General features: G+C 38.3%; 2 protein-coding genes across 8 annotated transcripts in view; both read right to left on the bottom strand.

Annotated features, from left to right (window-relative positions):
* Window positions 1-993: 993 nt before the first annotated feature.
* On the bottom strand, window positions 994-11,667 carry rer1 (retention in endoplasmic reticulum sorting receptor 1). 3 transcript variants are annotated; one of them, XR_004899032.1, is made up of 8 exons: window positions 11,535-11,667; window positions 9,363-9,444; window positions 7,746-7,850; window positions 7,208-7,304; window positions 6,410-6,488; window positions 4,459-4,594; window positions 2,732-2,992; window positions 994-2,679 (listed from the first exon to the last, which is right to left on the bottom strand). XR_004899032.1 is itself a non-coding variant. In XM_031286952.2 (8 exons), exons 2-8 carry the CDS (start codon window positions 9,441-9,443, stop codon window positions 1,503-1,505), a joined length of 564 nt encoding a protein of 187 aa, XP_031142812.1. In that variant the 5' UTR covers window position 9,444; window positions 11,535-11,667; the 3' UTR covers window positions 994-1,502. The 3 variants fall into 3 exon arrangements, 2 of the variants coding, with proteins under 2 accessions (XP_031142812.1, XP_031142811.1); XM_031286952.2 differs by having other exon boundaries at window positions 994-1,513; window positions 2,938-2,992; XM_031286951.2 differs by having other exon boundaries at window positions 994-2,992.
* Window positions 11,668-12,628: 961 nt separating this feature from the next.
* Window positions 12,629-21,259, bottom strand: part of tp73 (tumor protein p73) — a 28,004-nt gene continuing 19,373 nt past the window's right edge. For 4 of the 5 annotated variants that reach the window (XM_031286946.2, XM_031286944.2, XM_031286945.2 and 1 more), the window contains 10 exons: window positions 19,866-20,052; window positions 19,460-19,575; window positions 18,644-18,753; window positions 18,026-18,168; window positions 17,711-17,799; window positions 17,316-17,443; window positions 16,819-16,973; window positions 16,497-16,629; window positions 15,016-15,109; window positions 14,274-14,675 (listed from right to left, as the gene is read on the bottom strand). In XM_031286946.2, coding sequence (XP_031142806.1) covers window positions 14,274-14,675; window positions 15,016-15,109; window positions 16,497-16,629; window positions 16,819-16,973; window positions 17,316-17,443; window positions 17,711-17,799; window positions 18,026-18,168; window positions 18,644-18,753; window positions 19,460-19,575; window positions 19,866-20,052 — 1,557 coding nt within the window. Of the gene's footprint in view, window positions 14,676-15,015; window positions 15,110-16,496; window positions 16,630-16,818; window positions 16,974-17,315; window positions 17,444-17,710; window positions 17,800-18,025; window positions 18,169-18,643; window positions 18,754-19,459; window positions 19,576-19,865; window positions 20,053-21,259 lie in introns of all 5 variants that reach the window. The other variant, XM_031286943.2, reaches the window with a different exon arrangement.

Raw genomic sequence — 21,259 nt, 5'->3', positions numbered from 1 at the left:
CGAGTCTGTTCGGTGTGTCCCGTGCCGTCGGCCGTCCGAGGAGCCGTCGGCATTCATTTGGGCCGACCCGACATGTTCAGTCGGGGACAGGGCAGTCGGGACTCACCCGGAAATGGGGAGCGGATGAGCCGCTCAAAATCTGACGAAAATCTTTTAAACTGACCTTTGTCAATCTGAAACGAAGACAGATTCAGCAACTGCATGGCCTATTTCTCGCTTAAAATGTTTTCAGAAACACGTTTCGGTGAACTATTTTAATACAATATGAGATCGTATTCTGAACAAGCCGCCATGACAGTCTGGCTGTGAATTTCCGGAGAAAAAAGAACCATGTGACGCGTTCGTCCAATCAGCTGCCGGTTTTCATTTTCTGGGAAATAATCAGACTGTTATTGGAAACAATACAGAGCAGCGCTGCCTGCTGCTATGGAGACGTATTACATTTCGCGCACGCGCAGAGTCAAGTCTCAAGTCGGCGTCGCCTCAGTGTGTTCTGAGGCATTTTTTGGACCATGGGACCCGACTGATCAGTCCGACTGGCTTTTCTGCCGACGGTCTGACCGTCTGGTTGGTGTGTCAGGGCCCTAAGAAGTAAAGCTTATGGTGCCATTGAGTGGTTTTAGAGCAATTAAGGAGAAGTTGTACTTGTCTCCCTGATGTGATGAGTGCATGCAGAAAACAGCAACATGGAAAGTTAGATATTAAGACAGCAAAATATTAGCTAGCACAAATGAATATCGTCCGTTTATATGTTGCACATTTATTCTTTTAAATTGTATTCATATTAGTTTCACTGTCTTTTTCTTGAATTCCTTATTACCAATCTAGTTTATTAAGTGTGGAAGATTAGATAGAATTATAAACTGTATTTAATGGAGTACTTTTGTAAATAATATAAGTGTAGGGACACCTTGAGCCCAGATTAAATATGTAATAGTTTGTCCTTTAACTCTCTTCCAGGAATCTACAAAATTTGAGACTGAGACACATATGCACTGTTTGAAGGGACACAGCCTCTTTAATAGCATTTGGAGTGAAAAAAATTACACTTAAGTTAATAAAATCAAGTTTTTGTTTTATAACTGTAGCACAAGAAAACAATAACATGCAATCCATGAGAAACATTTAATTCATCAAATCTAGAACCCAATTAACCAGTTCTGCTTTCATCAATTTCAACTGAAATAGATTTAAAACACTTGGAAACAGTATGGTGGTTGGAAGAAAAAAATAAAAATAATCTCAAAAAAATTTCATATTTTAAAATATATATATATACACATACAAATCCTCCAGACAACCCTTTGAAACACAAACTTTTTACAGGAAAATGTATTGATCCCTTACAGTGCTGATCAAAGTTTAGTAATGACAGATAATCCCCAGCAGTCTGATAAAAATGGAGAGGAAAAAAAAAAAAAAAAAGGTTTATAGAAAAGAAAGTTACGATCACCACCCACTTCATCCATTTGTTATAATAAAAGCTCTCAATCTCTGTTTTCTTATGTGTCCTCTGCAAAAGAAAGAGAACAAACGTTTGCTTGGAATGACTATATTTATCATAACTTTTTCAAAGTAAACAGATTATAACAACAGCTAGTCTACATAAATCGAATGGACCCCAGGCTTTGAAACCCAGATGGGTAAATGTTTCAAAGGGAAAATCGGGGTCATCGGGATAAACGTGTAATTGCATGACTATTATTTCAGATTAGACCTTGTTATGAATTGGACTTGATTACTGGTCGTGCATTTTGAAGACAAGTATATTTAGAATTATGCACATCATGGTGTAAAAGAACCAACATAAAATAAATGTATTGACTTGCCATTTCAATGCCCCCTAAATAATGCTAAATAATTTGGTTTATAGGGTTGCTTAACGACAAAGTATCCCATCTGTTAAACTCTACAAAGGCGCAAAAGTAAAAAGAACTGATTCAAAAGGTAGACTACAAGCTACAGGAGACTAAATAGGTTGGGATTAGTGACACTCCCTTTGAATTATGCATTCAATGATGTGGTTGATGGCTGAAAATTCACTGTTAATCATTCATAGTATGGCTATGCTAGTGAGAATCGGGTAATACACAGAATTGCATTAGTTGCCAATTCAAGATAAATAAAAAATATTTCTGCTGAGTGTCAATTATTTTAAGAGATTCATTTTTATAGGCTTTTTTTCTGTCATGAATGCATATTCAAGTGAAATATAACTAATTTCACAGTGTCTGCATTTAGTACAAAGGCCAACTGCCTGAGACACTTGTGAGCCAGAGCAGTCGCGCACTTTTATCACAAAAAATGAAATGATTCAACTCGGAGACCGTTGCGTTTTCTTTCAGATTTCATCTTACACATCTAATCATGTTGTTATTTTTACACTACTGACTTTCAATATTTAACTTGCTACAAAAAAGTAGGTGCCAATATATTAATCAAAAGTTGGCAGATGTATTTAACTTGGGAGAAGGAGATGTACTGGAATCACCATCATTGAAAAAATAAACAAACAAAAATCACAAATTTCACAGCAACTTTTTTTCAGTGTGGATCATTCTTGGTGACTTTATACTTACCCCATGGGGTTAAAAAGGCAAAAGGCAGCACTTAGTCTCCAAACTACTGAACAAATGCAGACCAATCCTAAAATGAGGATCGGAGTCCTCAAAAAAAAAAAAAAAAGGAAGAAAAAATCCTACCCCTTAATAGACAGATTTATTTGATCCATGCTGCTCATATCCTCAACACTGAACCATGGATCAAAAGTTGTATTTTTTATGTTATGTTTTCATGTTACTTTCCAGCTTACAAAAAGAAAATAAATCTCTGACCCTTGTCATTCCCCACTAGCTGTGACCGATTAATTTAAAACAAGGAGGGGAAGGGTAAGTGGGAGATTTTAACTAGCAAAAGTTTTCCCTGTGTCGTCCTTGCCTTTGTATGTTCTCTTCCCATGTGTGAAGGGTAGGTATCTGTACTTGACCATATGCTAGAGATGGTGGGGAAGAAAAAGAGGAGAATTAGCAACATGTATTTTAAGGATTTGCTTAAACATTTTTTTATCAACGTTTCCCATGAGATGGAGTAGCACAGTGATTGCTGGTTTTATCAAAAAAAAAGAGAAGGAATTTGCGCTTAAAAAGGTACCTTTTTTTTCAACCTGGACCATATTTTCCTATGTTTTTGTGTATAAGTGACTGATGGGAACAACAATCTTTGACACTGGTCCAGTATTATATATATTATATATATTAAGCGAGAACGCTGCAGTCGGCAGCAGCGAACCAAGCTACAATTTAAGTTAATAGGGCAATTGTGCAGCTTGTTTTGCCGTTGCCAGGCTCAGATTCATATTCTAAGTGTCTGCCAACATTATGGAAAGGATTTCTAAGGAGGTCGACCTTTCTGTTAAAGAGTTAGATCCTTTTTTTAAACATGAAAACATCTGCGAAATTGCGTTCGCTAAAGCCACCAGACTCATGTAAATAAACAGTAATTTTAGCATCATAAAATACACTTAATTCAAAGTCGACAGAAACAAAATAAAACTATGAAAAGCCGTTTTGGGTTGTCTTTCCAATTTTCTAACCATCACTTCAGTTTTAGTTGAAATTAACACATAGTTTAACAATTTACATATGAAAATATGTTGGCTCTATAAACGCTAAAAGTATTGTTTTTTAATGGAGTCTGGTGGGTTTAGCGCTAGCGACCTCAGAGCTGTTTCTGGTTAAACAGAAAGGTCTCAAAGAGGTTTTTAAAAGGCCTCTCTCTCTCTCTGTAAGGATCCTTTCCATAATGTTGTCAGACACTTCTAAGTATAAAATAATAATCTGAGCCTTTCAGTGGCAAAATAAAGCACTTTTAGTGGACCAAATTGACGATGCACATTTGCCCCATAGGGTTACATTGCAGTCCGGTCTGTGGCTGCCGGTTACAGCGTTCACGTTTAAAACTGGACCAACTTTAAAGATTGTTGTTCCTGTTACTTGTTACTTTGTGTTACACACAAAAACATAGGAAAATAGGATCCAGGTTGAAAAAACGGTATTTAGATATTCAATATTAAACAAATGCACTGCATATCAAGGCTGAACATAACAGAAACACCAGTACAATATAATGCAGTCAAACAAAATATCCCTTTTAGAACATATGACCTTTGTGAATGATGTTTAGTTTTGGTAAAAGCTTTGTCAGAGGGTTGCTGAGTCACCTCTACTTAATTTTATGTACTGCATTATAGCCTGGTGCTCCTGACATTCTATACAGATCACGTTCATAGTGCATTATGTAAAGATTTGCTTCTTGACTTTTGCATTTGTCACAAGCAATTCATTGCCTGTGTAATTCAAATAATACTTTTTGGATAAACTGCAATGTTTGCATTACAGTCTAGTACAGCTGCAGTGTCAATGTATGCAGTGCATGCATCAGTCAATGTATACTTTTTACCTTGATCTGCCTCTTCATGGTGATGCAGAAGAGCATGATGAAGTACATTACAAGTATAGGCCAGAACACTGGCACATTGAAGGCTTCAAAAAATGTGCAAATCATGGCGATGACGATGCCTTTTGTCGCCGAATGCCTGGCAAGAAAATAACATACTCCGGTAAAACCATGTAACCACATTTATGACATTGAGGAAGCATGAATCAACATCCTCAAATCAAACCCACAGCAATTTAAAATGTGTTGTGCATGCCTAGACTAGATGTACTGTATGAGTTAATAAAATTAATAAATCCATATTGGAAAATGCAGGAGAGCATAAGTGAAAAACAAATTATACAAACAACTCTTCAATACAAACAAAACCTAATATCTTAATGTTTTCTAATGTATCTTATTTTCTTAAGTTCTGTTAATGAAGTGAGTCTGAAAACTAAAGAATTGAAAAAAATGAAAGAACTATCCAGTACTGTTAGTTATCTCACAATTTTAAAAACAACACAGCCATTTATTTAATCCATATGGAAAAGGGAGATTATCCTTTCATACACTAGGCAAATGCCAGTTGTATGAATGATGCAAAACCACTTTCCTCTCTTCCTGCTCTAATACACAAGAGGACGCAGAGTTTGCATGAACACATGGAAGTCAGGCAAGGTTTAACACAAACTGTAAATAGTAGAAATTAGAGGAATGTGGACTGAAACGCACAATATAAAGTTTTCTGCCGCTATGGGTCTCTCAATCAAAACAACAACAAAAGATGCAGTTAAGTAATGTCGTGAAGTAGCTTGCAGAGTTTTTCCTGGCTCAGAATGGGCCTTTGGGGGGGTCTGGGGGTCCTACCCCAGGACATTTTGAGTGATGCTAGCTTCACAGCGGAGCGTTCAGGTCCAGTCAAAACAATGCAGCTTAGCTGGCTTATCAGCGCCAGCCACATGTGTAAAATATAGCAGCTGTAGATGAAAGAGGAGCTGGCTGCTGAAAATCAGACGTTTTGGCGCTTGTGATTTTCCTTTGGTGCTTTTTTTTTTTTACTAATGGCTGAAATTGCTCAAAGATGTTAACTGTCACGGTGAAAGTTTGTCAAGCCAGGCTTACAAGAGTCTAATAAGTTTTTATATGTAATGTCTCTGGAGAGGGGTAATACTTTAGGCTTGATCTATAGATGACAGGGATGAAGTAGAGAATAAGTCGAGATGAGGATATACGATCACATAGGGTCACAAGCAAATACTTAAACTGCGGTCACACACGTCATTTGGAGGGTTAATCCCCGACGAGGTGTCCATTATCAGGAATTAATGGACAACGGGGAGGCCTCCCTTGGAGGCAACTGTCCTCCGCCTTGAAGGGCATTAACCCAGGTCTACTATATTCAGTTACCAAAGAACATTTTTTAAGACCATTATTTTATATATTATATTTAATGCATATTTTGATGCATTTTAATGCAATTCAAATCTTAAGAAGCTAACAGCTAACGGTGGAGCTAACAGCTAATAGCGGAGCTAACAGCTAACGGCGGAGCTAACAGCTAATAGCGGAGCTAAGAGCTAACAGCTAATACCGGAGCAAACAGCGAAGCAAACGGGCCTGGAGGCCATTTGTGGTCGAGGCAAGAAGGGATACAGCTACGTCCGTGATTGGTTGTATATGGAAGGGACTAGTTTGCTTCGTGTGGACTCACTGGACCGACTGACTCGACATGTAGGCGGAGCTCGGGAGCTTCAGAGCTAAGGGCAGGGCTACAGATTAGGTGTCCCTAAAGAACCGCGTGTCTAACAGTAGTTCCGCATTACATTAATTAATTTGCACGCAAGTTTTATTTATTTTTATACCGTGTATTCTCCGTGTAAATTCATGTACCGAACCGAGACGCCTGTACCGTTTCAGTTCAATATGTACTGTTCCACCCCTAATAGATGGCCTGGCCATGAGCTGGACTCACCAGAATTTGAATTCAGGCAACCTCCTGATGAAAGGGCGGAACTCCTCGTTCTGCTTGGTAGGAAGGGCTGGGCCCTCATCTGCAGGAGAGATAGGTTACATGGTGATTAATAGTTAATAAAAAGGTGAAATCTTCAATCATGACTCAGCATTGAGACTAATAATGTGTTATGTTAAAACATAAACACTATTTGAAGTACAACTGTGTTTATATTTTATTTTCTTGAAAAAACCCAATTATTGTGGAACCGAGACTGGTCTGAATCTCTATAACAACTACAATTTATAGAGGAAAAGATATTTGAGGCCACAAAAGAGGAATAGTTTTTGGAACTAAGCAGTAACTGATGTGTTTGCACTCTACTTCCGAGAGATCACTTGCTAATCAACAGTGTGGCTGGCACTATGACATTTTATTTCCTTGCAGTGCTCTTATTTTGTTTGGCTCCATCCATCTCCGTGTTAAGAGTTAAAAAGTGTTACACACTTCCAACTAAACACTTGAATGAATGAAAAGAATTTCAACATCATCCTGAAATGTATCGATTTACTACTAATAGTATTCTGTTTTGTTTGGATGACTATATAGTGAATACCAATAAAGCTTTTGTAACAAATAACAAGTGATGCATACCTGGGTTGTGTATGGGAAAGCATTCTTAGTACTCTTTGATATTGAACATAATGTGAGGCTAGTTAAAAACCCTACATGAACAGGCAGGTATCAACCAGAGACCTGCCAAGTAGAGAACATGACCACCTTACAAAAAATGTATCAGATTTAATTGAGTCAACTTGCCTTCATCAAGCAGTGAAGGATCCACTTTTGGCGATAGAAAAGCAATGAACAGGTTGAGATGGTAGATTCCCAAAGCGTATGTTACTATATACCAACCCTGAAAAGCAACATAAGGAACAGCACCACATTAAAAAGCTTTCTGGGCAACCAGTAAACATGAATATGCACCTTTGCTGGTAAAAAATTACAACACACATATCACACAGACAGGTGAGAAACAAAACAAAAAAGATATGTCACTGTCTCTTGTAGTGCCGCCTAAGTCAATCTTTCACCTTTGTTGAAAATCAGCACAAAAAAAAACAATGAGCCTTAAACATAATTCAATCCAATACAACAGCCCAAAACTACTAGTTAAATAATTAGTAGAGGTGAATGAATGCCTTTAACTCCGACAGCCTAAAAACACTTGGACATTGCAGGGGCAAGTGATCATTTTGTAATGTTGTTGCTTTTATTAAATGGCTCATGGGTTACGTTTGCTAACTTTCACAGAACAATATGGTAAAAATGGGGAAAAAAACTGACAAACAATTACCTGTAGTATGTACACTCTGATCATGTAGACAGCAGTAAGTAGTAGAGTGCTTGCCCATCGCACTGCATAGAACGGTGTTGACTTGTCTAGCCATGACTGATAGACCTGTTAAAAAAAAATACAAAAAAGGAAAAAAAATGTAGCCATCAGAGGTAGATAATAGCACTGACGAACTAAGACACAACCTTAGATAAAACACTGCGCAGCCTTTGAAAAACACTCACTTTCAGAAACAGTAAATTTGGACATTAAAGCAACATTGTGTAACTTTTTTTTACCTTAAAATAACAGCTTCAAACTTATTTTGATGCTACTCTGACTTGTAAAAGGGAAAATGGCACCTCTGTCATTCCCACTCCGAGATTTCTGATGGACAGAAGGTTTTACTTGTTGCCAAAGTACTGCTAAATGCTAACTGCTGCTAACTGTATAGCTACTGTCAGCTAGTTAGGTGTGCTGCCACGACTGGGAGCTCGAAGCACCGGGGGAGTGTTGGTGTTTACTTCGCTAGCACAAGAGCGTTGGACCGCTCGGAGGAGGTTTTCAGGCATGGGGAGGAATGAATGAATGTGGAACCGGAGCTGGGCGACCGGGAACGGGTTCACCAGCTGCTACAGACATTATGACAGAGGCTAGGAGACCAAAGAGGGGACACTGAGGAAGCTAAAAAGAGAAAATGAGAGTGACCGAGCTGCAGCCTGACAACTCGGACTGGCTTTTAGTAGTTGGCAAGAGTTTTGCGAAATAAACTGTTGAAAGACAGACGGCGAACTGGCCATCTTGCTGTTGAACTTGTAAGTAATTTTAGCTGGCTTGGTATGTCTTGTGTTTTGCAGTGTTTGGTTGTGTTATCATAGTTGTCAACTTCCTAGTTTTTGATAAGTAACGCAATCATGACAAATGCATGCGTACAGCTGTCTATATTTACAACAGCAGTGTACAAGTGAATTACACTTTGAAACTGTATGGGTGCCAAATTGCAAAAAATACAAATATTACGCAATGTTGCTTTAACTGAGCATTCCATGTCTACCATTGCCCTAATTTGTACTATATTTTAATTTAAGTATCCTTTATGAACTCATGTCTTTCTCTAACTGACTGACCAACACAATTGGACAAATTTATGGCTATCTTACCACACAGTCAGAATTCACTGATAACACTTTTTCAGACCACTGCTGAGTATAAAGCAAACAAAGGAAGAAAATGTGATTGGAAATATTAAACTGAAGCATTAAAAAGTACTACACCAGAATACTGTCCTGCTTATCTGCAAATCATGCAGGAGACATGTTAAACATAAAGATAAGCCTATGTTTGCAAGTGTGATATTTTGGGGGAAAAGAGGTACAGTAGCACTGGTCCTGTAACATCCAGTACAGAGGATTTCTGAAAATCAAATGCCACTGGCCTAACTAATTTATTCTATACGTTAAGTAAGTTACTTTAATCACCACCAGTTTAATTGATACCCAGTTAACATTTAGCAAGGTAAATAGACTGGTTGCTTAATGGTAATGACATATGAAATCCAGTGTTTAGGACAGAGTATTAGATCATGTAATCCCTAATTCCTAAATAATACATGTGTGATCTGAGTAATAGACACGTTACCTGTCCAATCCGTGTGAAAAAGGCAGCGACTACAGATGATTTCCCATGGATTGACTCCCCAACACTGTCCCCTTCTGACATTCTGCCCGTGAAGATGAAAAAAACATTTTGATTAGTGCTGCATGAATATAGGCTACTTGGATAGTCTGACTGAAACAGACTTTATAAGCTGCAGTGGGCAGTAGCATGCACAAGTCTAGAATCTTCCACTCCTGTATATTGGCTGGAATTTCAATCAAGTTTCTAAGACAGCAAAGTGAAACCGTTTCCAGCCTACATAGTTTTTGTGAAGAGACAAGGCACACGTCACGATTCACTTCACTTGTTGTTTATCATCTCTTTTAGTGATGTTTGACGTCTAAATAGGGGTAAGAGTGACATGTAGTTTTTTTAAGTACCCATTTTCCCCGGATTTGGGATACGACTTGAACAAGACTCTCCTAAATTGGAAATGTGTACACTAGACCTTCAAACTGTAACGTCTGAAACAAATACTGTGTGCTTCAACAATGAAAATTAAGAAGAAATGAAACTTTAATAGCTTCCATCAATTTTTTTTATATTCTTTGAAAATATACTATACTTTATGGTGTTACAATAATCTACACTCCTGCAAGGCCTTTTCAAGCAATAATCCCAAGAGTGCCTGTAAATTTAGATGGGATTATGGAAGTTACAGGTCATTAACACCATAAAGTTGGAGTGTTGGTAATAAAGATCTAGGCCTAGTGCTAATAATAAGCATAATAATAATAAACATCTGGTGTGCTGAAAGTGCTTTCAAGAAAAGATTAAACGATAGGGATGGATATTTCTGTCTGTATACACCAGTACAGTAGGTGTGTTGCTTATTCTAAATAAACAGTGTGCCTGCTTTTTACTGAAGGACTGACAAATAGCCCATCCAGTAAGACTAGTTGAGAAGGCGACATGCCCATTGAAACTGAAATGTGTGATCAGCTTTATAAAGAACCAGCCGTTTGAAGCTGTGAAGAGCAGAATCTGGTGACGGTCTCTGTGCTGTACTCTTACAACTGTGAGTGAGTCCAGATTGGCAGCTGTCTGACAGGTACACATGAACAGTGCAAGAGGAGATCAGAATGATTTCCGTGTATATTACGGACATGGTATATGGCCTGAAAAACAAAATCTAGTAGTCGCTCTGTTAAAACTAACAGGCTAAGTAACGATTTGTGTAACTTATATCTAACCAACGGCGACATATTTTGGCTGCTGTTACTTTGGACTTATCAGAGATCCACTGACATCGTAATGAGTGGATCATGAATTTTCTAGGTAAGGTTAGCTGATTGCCCACCTCTAACATTGTAGTTTAGGGTTATGTTTCAGATATTTGATTACCAAATTGCACTGTGTTGCCGGAGCGATTACAGGGCCTTTTAATGACTCATTTTGACATGAACGTTAGCTAGCTAAAAAAGGCAAGATCGCGTAGAGCTGTTCGTGGTTATAGCTAACGTTAGCTGCATAACTAGCTAGCTAGCTAACAGGCTTAGGAAGTCAGGAAGGCAGCTAATAAGTCATATTTTAACAACAAGCTTTCTGGGAAAACCATAACATGAATACGATCGAAACTAATCATGCAGTAACTGTCACAAACGTGTCGTCAGTGGTTTTATTTTAAAGTTCCTTGCATTAGCTTACAAATTAGCCTTTAAAATAGCTAACTAGCTAGCCATCTAATGTACATTGCCCTTTGGCCCAAATTACCGCGTGTATGGGTTATGTAGTTTTAGTAAAGCTTATTAAAAGACCTTTATCGGCCCTTAAACTAATTTATGTAACTACATTTCCCACAACTGTAGCGTAGCGCCTATTAAAGTCTGGCAAAACAAAATGTGGTCCATGAATCGCTCCCTTTCCATTGCAATTCATGTTCATCAGAAAAACGTTGAACTACAAATACCAGCAAGGAATGCAATTATCTGACAACTCACTTCCGGAGATACGGTACTACGTTGCCAACGATTCCACAGCTAGCCAGCTAGCCCAGTTACAAATGAAACCATTCTCTAGTAATCTGTACTCACTGAATTATACAGTCGTTTTGAAATGTGTTTCTTGGTTTCAATAACTGTTACACGTCTGCGTATCTTGGTTTTGTTTGTAATTACATTGAAAATAGTCCTACTTGAAAATGTCCTTTCTTACCTGATACGGCCGCTGTGTCACTACCCGGCTCTACCTAGCTAGCTACACTAGCCACTTCTCGTGCAAACTGGTGTGAACACGTCAGTACTTCCGCGAGGATTCGAGTTGATGGCAGGCAGGATAGTAGAGCCCCGAATACATCCATGCCCCGAATGCCCGAAAACGATATTAAATTCAATTTCAAGATTAAAGACTTCCGCCCATGGCCGATGAACGAACACTCGAGTAATATATATGCTGCCTACATTTATGCTATGACGTTACCCATTGGCGATTTACTTAAATGTCCATTTAAATACTCAGGCCAGTAATTAGTCTTAAACATTTTTTAAGTTTGATAAAGAGATACATTAAAGTAGTGATGGACGAATGAAGCTGAATGTAGCTTTGGGGCTTTATTTTTATTTGTGCCGAAAAGGATTTGAAGCTTTGGGGCTTCAAACCAAACACAGCAAACACAGTGGCATCTTAAAGATGGGCCGAACCGAAGCACTATCTCTGATTTGAATTAGTTAAGTCTCATTTGCAATAAAGGTTCAACAAGCCTGCGTGTTATTATTAAATCTGTAATACTTTGGATCAGAAGTACTGAATTAAATGTAGATGGTATTGTGTAATATGTTACAGTAAATTATTGATTTCATTATTGAATGCATTAATTAATTCATTATTTTATGAATGCACTCTCCAACAAGCCTATGCATTTTACTGACACCAAAACCTTACATGTGTGTTTTAACTTCATGGTTGATATTTATGTAACATTTCATTTGAATCTCAATGTGATGTGATTGTATAATGATATTCATTATCATAGCCCATAGGCTACTTATGATTATGTGTTTAGTGTAAATCATCATATTTACAGGTTATTATGTTTAACATAGTTACATAGGCTAGTTTAGCAGTAAAACTTTCAAAACAGTCAAATGAAATGAAGGGCTTTCCGAAACACGAGTGACGTTTAAAGGCAAAGACGTCATCAATCACGTGGTATTCTTCATTTGATACAAGCTCTGACCATAGACAATGTACACAGTGAAACAAGCTTTGGAGCTTCATCCGCCCATCTCTACATTAAAGGAAGGCAACTATTTTAATATCGATGATTTTAAGGGAGAAAAACACTGAACTTGGACACAGATGAACAGCAATAGTTATATAGGTACACATGTACTTTTGTAATCTTTACAAAACTGTTAACAAAATTTTTACCAGGGATATCAAAACAAGCACTTTTTCTATTCACATTGTGGTAATGCATAATACGTATCATAAGCACAAATAATCCTTAATTGTTTTACTTTTACAGCATTAAAGTGCTCTTTTTTTTGACCAGTCTGTGGTTAGTGGGTAGCCTAAGTGAGAAGGCCTTTGTAAAGCAAATGGATGTAAATCAGGTACAAATTCTTATCATGGTACAAAGTGAAGTAGTTACTACAAACAAATTTGACACCCTTACCAGAATTGCACCATGCTGGATGACAATCTAAAAAAAAAAATGGAATGTTGCTATTAAATATCCACAAACAAGTGCCATGAAGATGCATAGCCTAGGTACACAACTAGCTATAATTAATATATGAGGACCTTGCCCTGCAAGGTTTTTCAAATATACACAGAGAAGGCTTAAAAAATGTTAAGGTCTTGTCTAGTATCTCGGTAAACAGGGATGCTATTCTTAATTCTGATTAAATCCCTGTTATTTAAATATAATACTGTATTTGATCGTTTCTTCGTTTGTCTCAACTATTTTGCAATGTGTGTCTATACAAGAATTACAGTATTTCTTATGACTTGATAAAAAAGTAATGGATGCAATGTCTAATTTCTAATATTACGTGTTGACAGTGATTTCCATTAGTTTTCATTAATACATACTATTAATACCAAAGCCCATTAAACAAAATTTAACAATGAAAGGATAAGGGTATACTGAACTAGAGGTCATCACATTATCATAGCCATTAAAAATATACATGATTATGTGTTCCCATAGCTGTGAGTTTTTACCAGATTTACCATTCAATTCTTTACATTTGCTTCAAACAGGAGATACATTTTGAATCTAAATACCCCTTTTCAACCATGTCCAGTCCAAAACATTTACAAGATACAGTATATACAGTTGTACAAGTAAACTTGTCAATAAATAAGTCAGCTGCAAACTATTTTTTTTTGTATTGAAACACACAATTGAAAGTAGCAAGTTATGAAATGGTGATAAGTCTGTGATATTTGTGTGATTGTAAAATTGCTACATTTTATATTCACTATAAATGTAACTGGATGCAGTAAGGGCAATATGTGTTAAGTATTATTGCACATGACAACCAATAAACATGCTGTTTTCCAGAAAAAAAATACATTTATTAACATGCACTTAGCAGAGTTCCAAAAAGTTGTCAAGACCATATGTGTCTAGCATTGCCTTGACAATGCTATTACCACAGTGGTATTTGCTATTTACACTTATGACGTCCGTTTGTGTCATCTCATGTTCAATCTTCTGGGTATAAAAATTGTTCAAGCACTAAATAAGGACTGCACAGTAAAGTGCATTAACACACTGATATGTCCCACAATCAAAATGGATATTGATTCTCTGCAATATCACTAACTGAAATTTGACAGCAACACCTAAAAACACATTTAAAGACCCTATCCATATGCCTTTACTTAAATAGGCTGATGCTGACCATAATATTGGTAAAACAGTCCAAAAAATTCTCTTCAGGCTCAATGAACATCACTTTCCATGAACTCCTCCTTGATGGAGTGCTTGCTACGTGACAGCTTGCAGTCGGGCATGTCGAATCCAAAGTCAGCCCACTCATCAGTAGCTCCTGTCATCCCTGACGTCCCAACGACACCTGACCTGTTAGGAATGGTGATGGTGTGGCGGACACGAAAGTGCACAGCCTCCATGACGCGCTGACGTTGCAGTTCCCCACTGGCTGCCCCAATGGCTGCCATTGCAGAGGCAGTCATGTTGCTGCTGGAGCGAAGAAGCGGCTGGCCGTGATAGTCATGGTGATGAGTGGAGGCAGGCAGTTGGAGGGGAGCAACTTGTTTCATGTCCTGCAGACCTCGCCAGATGGCAAGGCGGAACTGCTCCGGTATCTTCAGTGCACCTAAATCCTGGTGACAGCACAAAGTTAAACATTGGAGGAGTATAAGAATGTAGAAGAAAACTATGATCAAAGTAGGAAAAGGATATGAGTGCACGTGCATCCTCATGTGTTTGCTTATAGATACAAAAAAATGGGGTCTGCTCTTTAAAACATTGCTCTACATCATCACTAGTGGTCAACAACTCCACAGGGTACCTTTAGTAAGACAAGGCAAAGGCATTTCAAAAACCTTTTTCTGGGACATTTCTACTTTTTTTTTTTAAGTTCACTATTGTTTGTTCTTTCCTTTACTGTTTCCCCCCCTTATTTTCACTGTGAGATGGTGAGTGCAAGAACGAAGTGGTTACCTCCATGGAGAGAGTCTGAAGATGGTAGACAGACTGGAGGCCTTGTGAGGTGAAGTACTCAATGAAGTTCTGACAGCCCAGACTGGTCAGAAAACTGTCAGGGGAGAAAAGCAGGGCTGCTTAGACTGCCATTAGATCACAGCTACAAAGCTAAAAGTAGGACTATAATATAACAATCAACTTTATTAAAACTCATTACAAGGGCAGTTGTGCTTGAGTAGAATAAATAATATCCTAACAGCATTCATATTTAGACAGAACTGAATAGAAAAGCACCTCATTCTGTTATGTTACGTCACTGATCAAGCTATTATTAGTTTAGTTCAAAACTGAGTGAAAGAAGTAGGGCACAGATCTAGCCTCAAGTTTACAGAATCTATACATCTTGATAGATGCAGTGGAAGTAAAACCATAAACATGCATTTATATTAATGATTCATAAGGCCATTCTTGCTTTGATAAGGAACCTTTATTATAAATACACGAAATGTTAACGTTTTGGCAACATACAGTGTAATTGGAAAAAGAAGCTAACTGTGCATTTTAACTGTACAATAAACATAACAATCTAGAAACTGAAAAGGTGGACAAAGTCTGTTGTATCAAAAATGTTAGAATTGCAAAAGCAAAATCTTAGTATTAAAACGACTGCATTGACACATTATCTTAGAAAAACATGGAAAAAAACGGTTTTAAATTAAACAACAACTAAACAGTGGAAATTTCTTTTGAAGAAAATTCGCTGTAGTGCATTGCAAAGGATGGCTGTATACACAGTGACAGTGTGAATGATTTTAGATCTAAGTGTATGACACACAGTTTGGGCTTTTGGGTGGCTTAACAAATCCTCTGGCAGCCATAGTGGAGGTCTACAACGCTTGAGCAGCTTGGCTGTATGAGCTGAGTAAACAGACATGATTAATGTGCTGTTTTTGAATGGGAGCTCGTCAACATCTGATTAGGAGCTAGCTTAGGCAAGAGCACCCATTGTTTTGTCATTACTTTTCGTTGGCTAACAAAGACAAAGACATACACTTTTAGCCATATCTCATACTACTGGGGACAGGGCAGTTTTTATATCGAAGTGGCCAAATGTTTGGAAACAAACGTACCAATACACACTTTTACTTAAAACATTACTGAATTAACTTTCTCCAGATTTTGTCCAATTATTTCTAAACATGACTTCCATGCAGCCAATTCTCCAGTGGACCTTCATTATGGCACCAGCCATGGTTGCGAGGAGATTTGTGATGTATTGCAAGCCTTTACAAAGCAGCCATAATCAAATCAAACTGACTGCATAACACAGATCCATCTAGACACATTTTGCTGCAAATTAGGAACTTTTCCAAAAACCTGTTTGGCCAAATTTGTACGAACATAGCCAAACAAACTTGCTTAACCCAACAAGTGCATCTGATTGTCTGCTGGCCCTTTACAGGAGGATAAACAAGGAGTGTCATTGGAGGGTGAGGTACCTGACAAGGCTGGGGTCAGGGTTATACGGAGGGGGCGGACTGCAGTGGGAGGCAGACACTATAGTCTGACTGCTGTGGCCACCATTCATATCACCATTTCCCTGCATGTGGTGGCTGTTGAGCATGTTTGAGCCTGTGAGAAAGGGAGGGTCGATCAATGAAATAATGAGCAGCAGAATAGCACAAAGAACTGAGAACTGTAATGGCATAAATAGGCTCTCTTGGCATTCATATTTTTCGATCAAACTTTATGACAAAATGGTTTGAAACGTGAGTTGAGTACATCAGATTTTATTTGAATCACACATATATATATACTCACCCATATGAGCTATGGAGGTGGGGGCAGTGTGATGTTGCTGGGGCTGCTGCCCCACCAGCTGGTTGACTGAGGGCACTTTGTTGAGGCCTCCGTGGGCATGAAGCTTGTTCATGTTGGATAGTGGAGAGTAAGAGGAGGGGGATGCTATATGGTTCCTAAAGAAAAGACGAGAACATGGCTGAGGTTAGAGGAATGTGGGTGTCTGTGTGTTAGTGAAAGTGAAAACACTTCACAACAGTGTGATGAAGTCAACAAGCCTTTAAATTTGCCTTTTTGTGATTCTATTTGGAGTTTATATCTTTAAAAAAAAATTAATTAAGACATCTGTGTGTGTGTGTGCATGTGTGTGTGTGTGTGTGTGTGTGTGTGTGTGTTTTATGTGGCTTTTTTTTTAGATCGATCAAATCTTTTCAGACACCTCTATGTTGCCTACAGCATGTATTTGTACTAGCAGCTGTACGTGTGCTTGTGCATATGTTAGTGTTGGAGTGACTTACGGTCTCTGCAGAAGCTGCTGCTGTGTTTGCTGTCTGTAGGAGTCCACCAGTGGCTGTGGCACAAGCTCCACCAGCTCCAAACTGTCTTTAATCTTCATCAGTAGCTCAAAGTTCTCCCGACCACGAACCTAAACACAAACACAACGTATACAATAACACAGGGGATAATGACTGGTGAGTCTGTCCTTAAAAAATGGTGCATTAGTTTTCAGTGTTGGATACAATGCTATTTGACTCTTTTGTAGTCACAGCATAAATATTTCCACATACTGCCACATGAATGATTTTGACAATTTAAAGAGCCAAAATATCATTAATTAAGTCTAAATCATCTCTAACTTATGTCTATATTACACTGTTAACACTAAAATGGTAAGTGTGTGAAAGGCACTTACAGGAATATAGTAAATCTCTTCTTCTCCATGCCGCCTCTTCCTCATGTTAATATTTGGACTGGGAATATTTGGCGGACTCTGTTTGAAGTCTGCAGACGAAAGAAACAGAATTATGATGAAAAGGGTTGCTAACACATTTCACAATCTCATTCTTTTTGTGGACCAAGTTATCTTGGACCATTTTGGTCAGTGGTTTATTGTTGAATGTATATCAACAGCCAGACAGGAATATAAGCATCAAAACATATGAAAAGTCACTTAACTATTTAAATGTGTGGTTAACATGAATGTGTCATTCACTTTAATTCAACTCACTGCGCTTATTGGCACTGCCATTTTTGGCCACACTGTCATTCAGGGCCTGTTGTTCCCTGAAGTGGTCCTCGTCTGCTTTGCGGTCTCGGCCAGGACACGCACATATCCGACCTTCAAACGACCTTCTACCCAACACTTGACCACTGCAGAGACGATTAGGGATAGAGAATATAACCATCAAGTGATGTTTGTTGAGAAAATGTAGGTTCTCTAACATTCCAAGTCCAAGTATATCGTTACTATTTCACTATATCCGTTTTACTTCAGCTTGGTGGATCTGAATATTCTCACACTATACTCTATAGCTACAATAATACTGCTAAAAAATTATCGTGGTAAATGGTACTAAATAATAAATGTAGTAATAGAAGTGCATACAATCTGATGTGTATAATGTAGTGTGTTCTGCACTTCCCATTGAACTGTGGGTTGGTCTGAGGGGTTTCGTCCTGTATCTTTTGCCAGTATGTAGAAAACATTTGTAAATTCATACAATCTGAGTACCCAGTGCCAGAAAGAATCAAAATACAGCACATGACAAAGAGCTGAAAATTGCTTGTTAGATTAAAGAGAAGAACCCAGTTTGAACTGTCTATGAATTGTGAATTGTTGACTTACTCCCTGGTTTCCAAAGTGATGATGATGAGGATGGGTCTCCTGTTCATGCCGCCCACACAGCTGCTGTTGCACATGAAGTTATACAGAATGGTGGTAAACTCAGTCCCCACCTGAAACACAAAACAGTGAATCCCACCAATAAGTGGATGTTTTGTTGGTCTACTTGTTGGTTTAGTCTCTGACACTTATCAAGGAATTGATGTGGTTCATATGGTTCCAATCTGCACATCTGCACACAAGCCAAACCTCCCGTTTCCCAGTAAATATGGCAATCCACCACCAGAGGGCAGTGTTGTTGTGCACTTTCATGTGAGACAAACAATCTTACTTTTCATTTATCTCCTCAGGTGCAATCACAGACATGATGATTTCTCACTCTTGTGCTTGTTAAGACATGCCCAGCATCTTTATTTATAGACAAAATTGACTTATTCTTTGGTATGAGCTCGACGAGATCCATTGTGCGTCTTGAACAACATTTGGGCTGAATGTACAAAATACAAATCCACATCTCACAACCACATCTCGTTTTTGTCAAAGGCTTTCTCTATGTGTGCTATTATTCACTATCAGCCAAACCCCCCTTTTTAACTGGTATAATGGAAACCAACAAGGATTCACCTCATGAGTATACTTCATGAAAATAAATATCCCAGATATTTTGTACATTACCTGTAGACCTTATTTTCTGAATATAGAATAGAGACATATATATATAGTAGAATATATAATAGAGACACACAATGCTTTGTATTAGGTACCTAATACAAAGCATTGTGTGTCTCTATTATACACAGTAGCTGATGAACCACCAACCTGGGGAGACTCATACGGCAAGAAGACACTCTGCCGGCCAGTGACAGGATCATCCAAGTACTGACAGAGGTTATTCCCCTCCACTCGGATCAAGTGGCTGGCCGGGGCTGCTTGACCTATGGAGAGAATGATGGAAGAACAGGTGAGGACACAGTTGGTTGATCTAAGTCAAAGCGTCACACATACCAGCCAGTCTTGTTTATTAATTGATAAATGCACAAAATATTGTGATTAATGAATATCTTATCCTCTCCTGGGTGATTTCACAGTCATTGACTTCATAACCCAGAATGTTTCACTCAGCAACAAAATAATCTTATTTGAGGATATTATAAGCATTTTTGGGGGTAAAAGTATAAAATGTCCAAGTGCAGTCAATTAGGGTCAAAGGGCTTGTTGATCATACCATCATTGAAGTCCCGTCCTAGTTCGTGGTTGGGGCAACGTTTGACCACTTCTGTGACGTGCTCTGCCTTCTTGTAGACGGGCATGGCTCTGATAATGCTGCCATGAGGAGGAGAGGAGGACAGCTTGATTTGGATTGGACAGGTCTTGGCAATTTGACAGTAGAGCTTTTTCAGCAAGGGAGAGTACTGGGTGGGGAAAGAACACACACAAGAACAGAGAAGCTTGAGTCAGTGGTCTGGGTTGATATATGGCGTACAACAATACAATGAAAGAGCTGCAGGAAATGTTTCTTTCTCTTTTAATTTGAACTTCCAATTTACACTTTAGGACGTGAACATAAATAAAGAATCGGCCCGATCGAGCAAATCAAATCAATTGATGCCTTCAGATTTATATTTTCCAAACAACCTACTGCAAATTAAACTGAAAGACACATAAACTGAGGCTTGTGTCTTCTCTGTTTCATGGGAATGCTCTCAAGAAGTAGCTATGGATTAACCTAAGGAGGGGAACTGACATCATGGCAAAAATAATGTCTCAGGAGGTGGAATTGTTGTTTCAAATTGAAATAACACGTGGTTTTGAGCCAAGTCATCTATCAGCACGGCAGCCAAAAAAGTATTTTGAATAACAGAAGAGAAGGTGGACAAATAAATAGCTAGGTGATAATATATTGATAAAATTGTGGGTTTTGACCACAGGACACTGTAGTTACAGTGTCACATAAAATTACGACTGGAGAACAAAGTGTGTCATTTGAGAAAAGGGGAGTATAAAAGGAAGGAGAAAGGGAAAATACATGAGGACTCTAAAACAGTCAGCAGTACATTTACGTCTGTGTAGTTAAGGTAATTACTGTGTTATTAGAATGAATAAATGATTATTATCCAGCAGACTTTTGCTACTGACAGTCAGTTGAAGTGTAAAGTTCAATGACAATATGCTGAGCTGTGCTAAAGCCAAGTCTTCACTGATTCCTGTTTACGAGCATTTACACACACACACCCACACACACACACACACACACACACACACACACACACACACACAAACATGCATATGCTCATGTACCATGTCTGTAACTGTAAGTACAGATGCATCCAAAGACGAGAAGGATGGAGAAGCCTTAACATGCCCCAACACAATCAACAAATCTCAAAAATCCTCCCTGTGGAAATCAAACTGAGACCTTCCAGGGGAAAAAACAGTTGTCCTGTGTGGACTTGCTACAATTGTCCTGTATACAAATACAGTACAGCTCAATGTGCATATGGAATTTGAATAGCATTTTGCCTTGTGGTATTTGATAGGTGAAAAAAGGCAGAGATAAACAAAAAAACGTGTATACAAGTATCATTCATCAATCATCAATAATTTTCAGAAAATACACAG

The sequence above is a fragment of the Sander lucioperca genome, chromosome 12, assembly GCF_008315115.2.
Source record: "Sander lucioperca isolate FBNREF2018 chromosome 12, SLUC_FBN_1.2, whole genome shotgun sequence".
NCBI lineage: Eukaryota > Metazoa > Chordata > Actinopteri > Perciformes > Percidae > Sander > Sander lucioperca.
The sequence above is the reverse complement of the archived record's forward strand: the minus strand, read 5'-3'. Positions and strand labels throughout refer to the sequence as shown.